At 40.5% G+C, this 12,371-nt stretch overlaps 2 protein-coding genes across 4 annotated transcripts in view; one reads left to right on the top strand and one right to left on the bottom strand.

Annotated features, from left to right (window-relative positions):
- The window catches only part of itsn2b (intersectin 2b), a 33,817-nt gene extending 32,258 nt beyond the window's left edge, over positions 1-1,559 (bottom strand). For both annotated transcript variants that reach the window (XM_065953105.1, XM_029278268.2), the window contains exon 1: positions 1,329-1,559. The gene's annotated coding sequence lies outside the window, so the exon portion shown is untranslated. The remainder of the gene's footprint in view (positions 1-1,328) is intronic.
- A 1,939-nt stretch (positions 1,560-3,498) lies between these two features.
- gcfc2 (GC-rich sequence DNA-binding factor 2) lies at positions 3,499-12,090 on the top strand. 2 transcript variants are annotated; one of them, XM_065953104.1, is made up of 18 exons: positions 3,499-3,820; positions 4,787-4,888; positions 5,359-5,577; positions 5,946-6,194; positions 6,827-6,927; positions 7,127-7,272; positions 7,396-7,579; positions 8,038-8,161; positions 8,283-8,334; positions 8,508-8,605; positions 8,695-8,894; positions 9,004-9,148; positions 9,469-9,590; positions 9,769-9,845; positions 10,143-10,209; positions 10,342-10,488; positions 10,637-10,773; positions 11,797-12,090. In XM_065953104.1, the coding sequence occupies exons 1-18, from the start codon at positions 3,520-3,522 to the stop codon at positions 11,927-11,929; spliced, it is 2,604 nt and encodes an 867-aa protein (XP_065809176.1). In that variant the 5' UTR covers positions 3,499-3,519; the 3' UTR covers positions 11,930-12,090. The 2 variants fall into 2 exon arrangements, with proteins under 2 accessions (XP_065809176.1, XP_020505879.2); XM_020650223.3 differs by having other exon boundaries at positions 5,943-6,194.
- The last annotated feature ends 281 nt before the right edge of the window (positions 12,091-12,371 follow it).

The following is a 12,371-nucleotide window of genomic DNA, read 5'->3' as shown; positions in this document are numbered from 1 at the left end:
ATCAGGAGAAGATACACCAGGAGTTGAGAGGGTGCTCTGATTAATTGTTGTTTGAAGGATATGTTCAGGACGAGGAGATAAAATGTTTAACTTACCATCACCAACATGTTACTGGGCCTATCTGGGTGCTTTCTGTTGTTGCAAATTCTGCTTTAGGTCATATGGTCATATTTTAAACAGAAGCTATAATGTTGAGTAGTGTGAAGATAAAACTGGCAATTCAGCTCATGTTAATGACAACACGAAGAAGAAAAAAAACCTGACACTTGACTCAACATACAGGTCGGAGTTGAGGCTCGGCCATACACAGCAGCTGACAGGCATTTTTCCTGCTTCTGAGGATGCTTAGGCAAAGACTGCAATCATAGAGGCAATAACAAGGTACATCATTTTAAAGGCAATGTCCCCATTCACTCCTAAGCCATGCTCACTAATAACAACATAATAACTCTTAGGATGACAACAAAGACAGCCGGTTTATTCTAGGTTAAGAAAGCTGCAGCTAGCCTGTTACATTACTGGTTAAATAAAACATAATAAGCAACGTGCCAAGCCTCCAGTCTCTATCTGCATGCAAATATAGGAACCCATCCTAGACAACACAATAATATGATTGCTCCATATAGTTCCATGAGTATAAACGCGTTTTGGCCTAAGGCTCTTAAGGGGAAGGGCCAGACTACTTAACAATAACATTTGCATATATATTACATTGGAAAACGTTCATGATGAACTTAAAGCATCAGTCTTCTCTACAGAAAAAAAAGATTAAAATATTTCACAAATTCTTGCAAAAAAATCTAATTAATTTATAATAGGTGTGTTAGAATAGGAAACCCACTTATGAAGTAAAAGACATAACTGAGCTCTGCAACTCCCTAATCGTGAAATATATTCATCAATCGTCATTGTTAAACTAAGTTGAACTGATACAGTAGCATTCCCTGATCACTTGTCACCAGCAGAGACCTGCCAGCAACCTGCAGAACTAGTTTGAACTGAGAGAGGAATTTAGGAGACTTTCCTGCAAATCTGCCTTTTGAGCCTATTTCCATATTGAAGTTGGCATATTCTCAAGTGCCAAAAAAAAATCTGATCAAAAATATAGTGAACTAAAATCATAACTTTACTGCTAACCTCATCTCAGGCTGAGAAGCATCAGCCCCCTCAATAGACAGATTTTCCTTTTATACTCATAAGTCAGAATCAAACAGGATGACTTGTTACACAGGCCGAAAGCGACTGAGAACCCGAAAAGCGACCTTTGAAAACATTACAGTAACAAAATCAAACTTACACTGCTTAGATAAGCACTTTCGCCTACGTACCTCTCTCACCACGGCCACAAAAACATCCAACTTTCGAGCTTCTGAGCGGCCTGGAGTTATTATCCACCACTTCTGGACGGTTTCCTGTACACACGGTAGAGGGTCAGTATCCAAAGAAAGCAGTATTTGTTGGAGAAACTTTAACGTAGGGGTTTAGCAGCAGTATTAGGGAACCTGTTGCTGATAACTCAGTATGTCACACCAACAACATGGCTGACGACGAGTGAGCGGAGGAGGCTGTGTGTCCGCTGCGGGGCGCTGTTAACCTCTGACCGTCCACCTAGTGGGAGGAGAGAGAGAGAGAGAGAGAGAGAGAGAGAGAGAGAGAGGGGGGGAGAGAGAGAGAGAGAGAGGGGAGAGAGAGAGAGAGAGAGAGGGAGAGAGAAAGAGAGAGGGGGGGAAGAGAGAGACAGAGAGAGAGAGAGACAGAGAGAGAGAGAGAGAGAGAGAGAGACAGAGAGACAGAGAGGGAGAGAGAGAGAGACAGAGAGAGAGAGGGAGAGAGAGGGAGGGAGAGAGAGCGAGGGAGAGAGAGAGACAGAGAGAGAGAGAGGGAGAGAGAGAGAGAGAGAGAGAGAGAGAGAGGGCGAGAGAGAGAGAGAGAGAGAGAGAGAGAGAGAGAGAGAGAGAGAGAGAGAGAGACAGAGAGATGAATAAAAGTTGAACAGATGGGAGAGGACAACATATGATGGGAAAAAGATATATGAGAAGGTAACACAGAAACTACAGAGACTCAAGTTACCTCCTGGGTGTTCAGACGTTCTTCAACTTACCCCATTTTAACAATCATCTCCTGAGCTAAGAGCCATTCATTATTCATTTAAACACAGAATATTTTGCCTACTCAGTACAAAAGGTGGGCCCTAAAAGAATTGCCCATCAAATAAAAGTGCACACATCACTGTCTAATCTATGACATTACACTTAATGAGCAAACCAAAGTTGCTGAATTCTTTCTTTGCAGGTTGGTTGGTAAGCTTTTATACAATAACTAGCCTACATAATCCATAGTGCATTGCAGTGCCTTAATGTAGGCCTAGATGTAGAATTGATTCTGGGTTGTGGTGTATGGCAGTAAAAACAGCACTTGCAAAGTGAGAATTGATTCAGGCCCAACCTCTTCACATATATTGGGGCAGTTCCGTCATCTCTAATATGTGCACTTCACATTGAGGTAGGCGAGGAGAGATGCCGCTCTGTCTCAGGAGGAAACAGGTGAGCAAATGATTGGTTGAACCTGAGTGGACATACAGACAGACACCCAACAAAAACAGGGTTGAAGGCGTGCTGGGAAAAAGAGAGGACACTTCAGTCCAGTTTTGGGTGGATAGGGGATAGTGGAGAGAGATATGGGACAAGGACATCAGTCCAACTGTATTAAGTGTGGATGCTTGATACAGCTGAAGTAGATTTAGAGTAACTAGAGAACAATGAGAAGGAAAATAAATGTTGGTTGATGAGTTTTATGAACACACAGAACAAAGACAAATGACAAATACAACAGGATCAGCAGTGTTAGACCCACAATACAATTTTGAAGTAAGATAATGTCAGATTTCCTAATGCTTATAGGCTACAGCAAGGGTTCCCAAACTTTTCGGCATGTGACCCCCAAAATAAGGTGCTAGAGACATGAAGACCCTCGCTGTCCATGGAGGTGGTTAAAAAACCCGGGAAGACTTATAGGCAAATATTATTTTAGTGATGTATTGAAAGAAATGCTAGAAGCAGAAAATAATGAATCTCTTGATCTATTTTTTTGTATATATGTTCACAATAATGGGTAAAATATGCAATTTTAAGTAATTTTTCATATGCATGTGTTGAGTCGCGACCCACCGACCCACCAGAATGGGTGGAGCAAATTATGGAAGAAAAGTAGGTCACAGTCACAGTCACAGGTCACAGTTACAAGGAGAGATTATAAAGTATTTTGGCCTGTGGTGAAAAAGAGGGAGAGGCTGAAAATGCCTATTTAATTATGTGTTGAGTACTTTTGAAGAGCATTTATGAATGTGAAGAGTAGCTAAATCCAGCAGATGGCAGCAATGCGACTTCTTTTGAATGTCAGCTGCCACTAAAACCCAAAGAAGAAGAAGAAGAAGAAGTTTTCTTTACGTTAGATGTTGCGACTCCTTCAAACACTTTATGATATTACCTTTACCCAGAGTTTAAGTGAGTGTAGTGCAAAATGTTCAACAAAAAGCCTCGGAGGAACTTTCGGCAAAGAAAAGAGAACTCAAGTGACGAGGAGGACGAGAGGAAGAAGAGCGGGGGTGGAGAGGATAATGAGAAAGCAGCAGCTGTGGTAAACAAGTCGTCCAAACCTGCACAGGGCCGCGGCATCTCTTGCAGCTCCAAGCGGGAAACAACGCCTCCCAACACGGGCAGCATAGACGCAGGAGACGAGGAGACGTCGGAGCTGACTAAAGACAAGCATGGGAATAAGAAGAAAACAGACCCTACCCTCAGTTTCTCTGACGACAAAGAAGGTGAATATGAGTAAATGTAGGTGGTCAACTCTTTCAGAGGTGGACGGTGACTCTACGTCAGTGGTGTGTTAAGAAACGTAAGAGCTTCAAAGGAAATAACCCACGACACAAATACATTTTATCAGAATAATTATACAATAAAGCCATTAACCTGCTTCCTTTCACCTTTACATTTTTGCACACAATGAACTGCCAATAAAGTTAAATTTACAAGCTTTGTTAGTGGCTCTAATATGAGATGAGATTCAACTTTATTGTCATTACACATTTAAAAGTATAGAGGAACGAAATGAGGTTTGGCATCTCACCAGAAGTGCAATAAGCAGAAAGTGCAAGAGTCTGTGCTATGTACAAGTAATTACACAATTTACAGATGTAGACTAAGAAAGTGAATTATTGGGTATATATGGATGGCTGGATTAATGGGATGCTATAAATATAAGTATATTCTTCAGATTATAATATACAGATTAAGGTGCAGTGAGCATGCTATACTAGATTACAGATAATATACAGACATATTGTACAGGTCGATAACTTATTGAGGGGATATGAACATACTATAGTGCAATAATACAGGTGGATGAGAGATGTGTGTGTATGACCAGGAGGAGTGGGGGGGGGGGGGGGGGGGATGATGGGTGTGAGGTGATGTGCAGGGGAAGGGGGGTCAGCGGGGGGATGGAGTTCAGGAGGGAGACAGCTCTGGGGAAAAAGCTGTTCCTCAGTCTCAGTTCCTCAGTCTAATATTTACAGTCTGTGGGTCCTACTGAGAAGAAGTCTATGCTGTTATAACAAGGTGCATATTCCTACTTCCCTGACTCAGAGAAACCTCATTTAAGCACCGGGGTACAATGAAAATGACATATTATACTGCTGTATGTGGGAAATGATCACTGCACAGAGTTTCCTGTTTGGTTATGGTATGACATGGTATGTTTGTGTCCGCTTATGTGTTTGCTTAAGCTGAGGAACCAACGTTTAAAGTGAAGAAGACCTCTGACAAAGCTGTGCTGTTCCAAGCGAAGAAGAAGGAGGCTTCACCTGCCAAACACACCCAGCGATCTGGTAGGTGACCTGACAGGAATACATTGCATAATATAAATGTAAATACAAGTCATCTTTCAGGCTGTACTTGTGGTGTTGTGATTTTTAGATGTGATAAAAAGAGATCTTGGAATAATGTCCCAGTATGTTTACACAAATACAGAGTGACTTATGAACACCATTCAGTCTAACTTTTAAACTGGCAGCTGGTTGTGTGTCTAAATGTGGATTTAGACATTGTTTATATATTTTTGTTGGGGAATTATGGAGAAGGGTTATTGTGCCAGCAAAGACCAGATTCAGTCCAGTCAGATGCATTTTTGTTTTTAAACCGATGTATTTTTGTTTATTGACATTAGTCTTGCCTGTTGAAAATGTTTGTCCATGACTTTTAAGGATTTTCATCTTGTTTCTGTTCTCTAAATCAGGACTTCATAATGTTGGCAAATGTCATCATACTTACATTCTTTGTGTTTTCTGTGTACTCTCAGCTCCAGCCAGTGGACATGTTCCACTATCTGCTTCCCCCAGGCTTGATTCAGACAGTGATTCTGTGGCTTCACCATGTTCTCCGCAGCCTTATGATGATGATGATGATGATGATGATGAAGAAGAAGGCAACGATAACGACAGGGATAGTGATGGAGTCAGTTCCATGTCTTCCTTAGCAAGCTCAGCCTCAGACTCTAGCCGCTCTACTACTACTCCAGGTTTGTGTATTCCTCGTTGTTTGTTTAATTTAGATTTTTAATGTAAATGTACTCGATACAGAACTTTGATGCTTTAATCTCTAAGGAGAGCCAAGCAGCATATTACACTAGCTTTTTCTACCATTCATGTGTAACTACCTACCTGTTTATACACAGGAAGTGGACAACAGAGTGCATGTAGATAGACAGGCAGTTATGCCATCCAGACATTTAAATAGGTCTTAAAGAAATGATAGGAATTTAGACTGGATTAGTTCAGGACTGCAACAGACAAAAATACCAGATAAAAAAGGGCAAATCATTTATCCGCAGTGCATGTTTGCTGTTTAATTGTAATTTTTGCATCTTTCAATTTGTCTTCACAGTAGTCTTTCCAAGTGCTAAACAGATCGAGGCAGCCAGGAAACAGCGTCACGCTAAACGAGCCCAGAAAGATTTCATTCGACTGGGAAGAGATGGCCAGAGCTCCGCTGGTAGCACCCCCGATCACTACAGCAGGGAAGATGAGGATGAAGATGGCCGCGGCAATGATGATGATGAGCCAGATGATCACGAGAGAAGAATTGAGTTTGCCCCACGTTTGAAGAGCATCAGAGAGAGGATTACTGAGAAACTCGGTAAGAGTGAAGACGAGGTGAAGAGGGAAAAGGTGAAGAATGCTCGAAATCCAGAAGAAAAGGAGGGAAAGAGAAAATGATCAGAGAATAATTAGAGAGAAAGATTCTCACAGAGAGGAAAGAAAAGAAAAGTGGATAACATAGTGTAGATTTAGTTTAGTCTGACTGCGTGTTTAGCATCAACTTGTAGGAATGTGTCATGCAGGGCTGCTGTCAGGCAATGATCTGGTGATGCTATGGATAGTATGAGTGTGAATCAATATATTGTGATACATTAGGAAGTACATTGCAAATTTTAAAATGTGATTTCAAGAATGCTCATATTATAAGGAGCATAGCATAACCCCTTGTGTAAAGAATCTGAGCGAAAAATCTGCTTTTTATTTAATCAGAAGGGAAGGGATCTTCATTTGTTATCATCAGTCCCTGCAACTTCCAACATCCCAGCAAAGTTTTCAAAGTAAACCAATAAACATCTGCCCAAATCAGTAAAATAATAAACATGTTTGCTGGTAAATTATTAATTTAAACATGATAGTTGTTTCTTTACAATTGATACAGTATCACAAAGCATACTTTCACTTCTTTCTTGCACTTAGTGAAATGTTCCATCTTGTTTGTGTGTGATCTAGGAGGTAGTGATTGTAGTTTCTCTGGGACCGATGGCGAGGAGCAGGAACTTTGGGAGGAGACACAAATTGGAAAGGGAGTCAAGAGACGGCCAGGAGAACAGGTATGGAAAGACTGGCTGAGCAGTCTTGTAATTTTCCCCATTTTCTTCTTCAACTAATTATTTTTTTCAAATATTTTTTTCTGTTTCTCATCTGGGTGAATGGTATCCTTTTTTGGAAATATTAGTCCTATATACTGGTATATACTCCCCTAATTACTGGGTTATGACACCTTTCAACCTTTGTTTTTGCTCTCCTCAGAGTCCATCTGGCAGTGAATCCAGCTGCTACAGCAGCAGCAGTATCAGCAGGCGAGGCAGACGAAACAGGAAGAAGAGACCAATGGGGGTCCCAAAGACTCTCCCTTCCATTAGTGTCTCAATGATCAAGAAGAGGATCACTGGAACGTATGTTTCCTCGAGCTGTATTTAAATGAATGTTGCACCACACCATCAATGAACATAATTGTGATATTTCAGAGTACATTTGTCAAGCAGAACATCTTTGTATTCCTCTGCTCGTCTCATTAGACTAGACTCCCTAAAGGAGGTGCACAGAGCACGGCAGGCCCAGCTGAGGAGGATGGAGGGGGATGTTGACGGTGCTAAAACCTCTGTGGAGACTCTGGAGGAAAGTTCCTCTGAGAGCCAGCTGAAGTTTTACAGAACCATGAACCTCTACGCCCACAACTTGGTGGAGTGTTTACGAGAGAAGGTCAGAAATTAGTTATTCTCTTCAATTAATGTTCCTAATTCGTCATCACTTTATGTGACACAGCAAATATGTCAAATTTTTGCCAAGGTTAACATAATCCCGACTGTGACCTTTACAAGAGGATGATAATGTATCTAGAGGTTCAGTGGTTTACTGGGCTCAACAGTGGAGTTAGATTTTAGAGTTAGCAGACAGGGTTCTGGTTTTAGTCGCCAAATTTGATGCACTGATTGTCATATTCTTATCAGGTTTTTTTTCTGCTGTAATCATGGCGTTTCTACCTTTTAAAGTCATAATCTCTGTCATGATGAAAATGATCTTTAAACATCCACAGCTTCCACAAAATCGTTTGGCTCTGATCTGCTGCTGGGCACAAATATAAAAGTAACCTAAGGCTGCATAAACACTGCCTGCTCTGAAGGTATACAGTATGAGGATTGTTTGCTGGCTGTTGACAGGTTGTAGAGATCAACTCACTGGAACTGGAGCTGCACGTTCTGCTGTCTGACCAGATGGAGGCACTGTCAGCACAGAGACGACAGAGGATCAAGGAGCAGGCTGACCGTCTACAGCAGCTCAGCTGTGAGTAACACCTGTGTGTCTATGTGTATGTGTATTTGTGATGTATCCATACAATATGTTTCAAAGAAGTTTCTATGTGGAGTATTTATATTAACACATTTTTTAACCCCACTTTTTTTAGTTAACAAAGATGAGCTGAGTGATGGCCCCACCAGTGGGACACAAACTCAAAGGTGAGTTCAATAAAATCATGAATTTATCAATTAATAACTTCTATGTTTTGGATATCAAAATGTACTCTATGCAGAACTTTGATGCTTTCATAATATTTTTTAGCAGAATGAATTAAAGAAAGCCCTTCACATAAAATACAAATGAATTATTATTATAATCTGTCACGTTGCAGCAAGGAAGACCCTGATATTCAAGATGAAGAATATTCAAATATCCCTGAAGACACAAAGCCTTCAGCTGAAGAGGAGGAGCAGATACAGAAGAAGAAAGGTGAGTTGGCATAGTTTTCCTTTTGCTGTATGACTTTATAAAATATTTTTGTCTGACTCTCTCTCCATCCTTCTCTGCTCCCTCTCCAGCTGACATCATGTCGAAGTCCCAGGCAGTGTTTTCTGACGTCCAGGAAGAGTTTAGTGATGTGAAGAAGATTCTGTCCCGCTTTGAAGAATGGAGAGGATGTTACTCTGACTCTTACCACAGTGCCTACATCTCTCTCTGTCTGCCCAAGCTGCTGAACCCAATCATAAGACATCAGCTGCTGGCTTTCAACCCACTTATGGTATTAGCAGGCACCAACATGGGAAAACGCACATATATACAGACAGAAAATGTGTCTAATGCAACTTGTATATATATGGGTCAAATGTAAATGTGTGTGTTTGTTTCAGAATGACAGTGTGGACTTTGAAGACCTCCCATGGTTCACAGCAGTGGAGACCTTTTGTCATGGTCACGGTCATGAAGAGCTGGAGCACACAGACAGACAAACACTGTCCAATATCATAGAAAAGACAGTCCTACCCAAAATAACAGGTACCACACACACAATCCAAGAGGAGCAGCATATAGTGATTGGTAGAGGCTGACTGAAGGTTCATAAAAGGAGAAAAAAAAAACCAATACAATTATATATTCATGTCATGCATTCTCTATAGGACAACTATGTAATCCAGTCCAGACACTTCTCTTTTCTGATTGTATTCATACATCTTAACAACAAGGCTGTACAGCTTGTTAGCATCCAGGTCTTCTGGGCTTATCAGCCCCTCCACACAGTCTGTAACAGTTTGTGTTGCCCACATGTGTTCAAACTACAGAAAAATCACAGTCCTCTCTGCTCTGTCTTTGCTCAGCATTGGTGGAGCTGGTGTGGGATCCCATGTCGAGCCATCAGTCAGCCTGCCTGTCTGAATTTTGTCTCAGACTGAAGGAGGACTTTTCCATCTTTGAAGGGGAGCAGACAAAACCTGTGAAGGTGAGGTCAACTCATCCTACTATGCTTTTATTCATACTATTTAAACAAGTTAAACACAAGCAATAAGCCCCAGCTGTACAATCATTTAAGGGTCATAGATGTAGCTTATACATACATTGATTTAATATAAAATACACTGCATATCTGTCCTAATGATGTATATTTATGTCCTGTGCAGGCATTTATTGAGGCTGTGGTCCGTCGCTTGAGAAGCTGTGTAGATGAAGATGTCTTCATCCCTCTTTACCCTAAAAAGTCAGTTTGTGTTCTTGCCTCTCTCAGTTGCAACATGGTTGTATATATGAACAATTAAAACTGACAAAAAACTTCTGTGTCATTGTTGTTCATAACTACCTTGTGCTCTCATATCTTCTGCTTATCATTGCCTGGCTGGTATATATAAAGTATAGAGTGAACTATGTCATATGTTTTTGCTTAATCTTGAAATAAAATAGTCATTCTTTAAGCTTAACATGTATTCAACACTGTTCTGGTTTTTACTTTCTATGGTCATTTCAGTATTTCCTTTCTGTCGTTTGTTTTTCTGTCCAGGCTCTTAGAAGATCGCTCGTCTCCTCAGCGTCACTTCAGGGATCAACAGTTCTGGACGGCCATTAAAGTATTATTCTCTAACTAAATGCAGCATAAAGAACACAATATATGCCTTTTTCAGTCTTTTAAATGGGGGGGGGGGGGTTACATTTTTATCTGTCTGCTGTTTGTAATCTGAGTTGTTCTGTGTTTCTATTAGCTTCTAGGTAACATGGGGAAATGGGACCGGCTGCTTCCTGAGTCTGTGTTGAAGGAGCTGATGTTGGACAAACTTCTGAGCAGATACCTGATGATCACACTGAGCAGTCAGACACTAGACAACAATGCTGTTCATGCATGCAGAATGGTGTGTAAATGTTTCAACCCTTTACTGTGTAATGTGTGTATTTATGGTGTCTGTGCCCATGATTTTAACTTCAGTCTGGTTGTTTGCTGTCCCTCCCTCATATTCTCTTGCTTAACCTCATTCTATATCTCTCTTCCTCTGTCTTCAGATTGCAGACAGCCTGCCGCTGTATTGGCACAAAGGACGGGATGTTTGTTTACCTCAGCTTGAGAATTTCAAAAACCACTTAGTTCAGAAAGTCCATACCATGTGCAAACGGCAGCCTCCTGAAGATCAGAGCATGAGGTGAAAAGAACAACACATACTTATATATATTAGGAAGATTATAACTTTGGCATGGGTGGAGGGTCAAATAAGTGAGACTAAAATGGAAAGAAAAGGTTTGTATTAAAGGGCACATATTATGAAAAATATACTTTATCGTGTTTTTCTAACACTAATAGGTGTCGCTAGCCTGTCAGAAAATGCGTGCTCAAAAGGGCCATTTTGAGATTTTCCCTCCATGACATCACAAAGGGCAGTAACCCCTCCCCCAGGAGGGTGACTCTCCCACAGTTAGGTGTTTTTTCTGCTCTTGGAGTCTGCCCTCTCACCATTATCAATTGGGCATGGATCGAGAAAGCCAAGGCACATCCCCTTCCAGAGAGGGGTGCGGTCGAACACAGGTCAACAGCATTTAAAGCTACAGACACAGAAACGGCCTGTTCTGAACAGGGCAGAAATAGAGGGGTTTATAGAAATGCTTCAACACAGGATCAGAGTAGAGTTTTAGCAAGAAACTTCACAGACATGTTTTGGGGAGTTCTGAGACTTATTTAAACTGGTTGAAAAGGAGAATAATATGTGACCCTTGATATATATTGTCATCATGTCCAGCTTTCAGCAAACCTTGAGAACTTCTAGTTAATTAAAAGGGTTGTGTGTTTGTATTGACTTGATAACTATCAGGGCAGTCCCATAGAGAGTTTTGAGGCTGATTGTTAACCAGCAAAAATCACATCTCATTAGGAGGAGCTTTGCTTGAACAGTTGAAAAATTTGCAGCAAGAAATGTAGTTCTGGATTCATATTCCAATTGCTTTATACAATCTAAAAAATAATTCACTTATACTTAACAATTCAAGAGTTTTGAGTTCCTCAGTTCTGTATTTCTATGAACCTAATAGTTGGTATTTAGTTAAAGTTAGAGAATGAACAGAACAAGTAACCAGTATGAAATCTTAAGATATCCTTAATTATCTTCATTCTTTAATTACAACAATAACTATATTTGTCTTCATGCACACTTGTATGCTCCTCTCTTCTGTAGGTCTGCTGTGCTGAAAGTGCTGCAGGTTCTGAGTATAATCAGATGCAATGACTCCATCATGGCTATAGCAGAAAAATACCACTATGAAGATCTGATCTACTCTCACCAGCTGCACAACCAAGAGGCTGTATGATCAGGAGACAAAGGAAGGAAGGTGGTACAGAAAACACCATGCTTTGTAACAACCGGACATGTGCATCTGGAGAGAGTTTTTTATTTGTGAACAAATTGCAGTTTTTTATGTACAGGAGATAACAGTATTTTCTATTAATAAATATCTGAATTTTGTCTATATATGCAGAATTCTTACTCAGTTTCTACGGCTATATTCAAGTTTAAACAAAGACTAGTACCTCATTTACATAAAAATCAAAACCTTCTACAAGTTGACACCATGGAAACAAAGGTCGGCTCTCGGTAGCAACTAATGGAAAAGAAAAATGCTCTATGAAATTGTTTGAGTCATACAAAGGTGGTCTTATTAACAGCACATGTCAGAACATCACTGATATCACTATGTGGATAGAAGAAGTCTGATAGGTTTATGTTAATCTGAATGTATATCATATTACATA

The sequence above is a fragment of the Labrus bergylta genome, chromosome 3, assembly GCF_963930695.1.
Source record: "Labrus bergylta chromosome 3, fLabBer1.1, whole genome shotgun sequence".
In the NCBI taxonomy this organism is placed as follows: Eukaryota; Metazoa; Chordata; class Actinopteri; order Labriformes; family Labridae; genus Labrus; species Labrus bergylta.
The sequence above is the reverse complement of the archived record's forward strand: the minus strand, read 5'-3'. Positions and strand labels throughout refer to the sequence as shown.

Coding starts and splice junctions, on each gene's coding strand:
- gcfc2 (XM_020650223.3), top strand. CDS start 3,520: ATGTTCAACAAAAAGCCTCGGAGGAACTTTCGGCAAAGAAAAGAGAAC. Junction 5,578..5,942: donor CCGCTCTACTACTACTCCAG/GTTTGTGTATTC, acceptor TTGTCTTCACAG/TAGTCTTTCCAAGTGCTAAA. Junction 10,489..10,636: donor CTGTTCATGCATGCAGAATG/GTGTGTAAATGT, acceptor CTCTGTCTTCAG/ATTGCAGACAGCCTGCCGCT.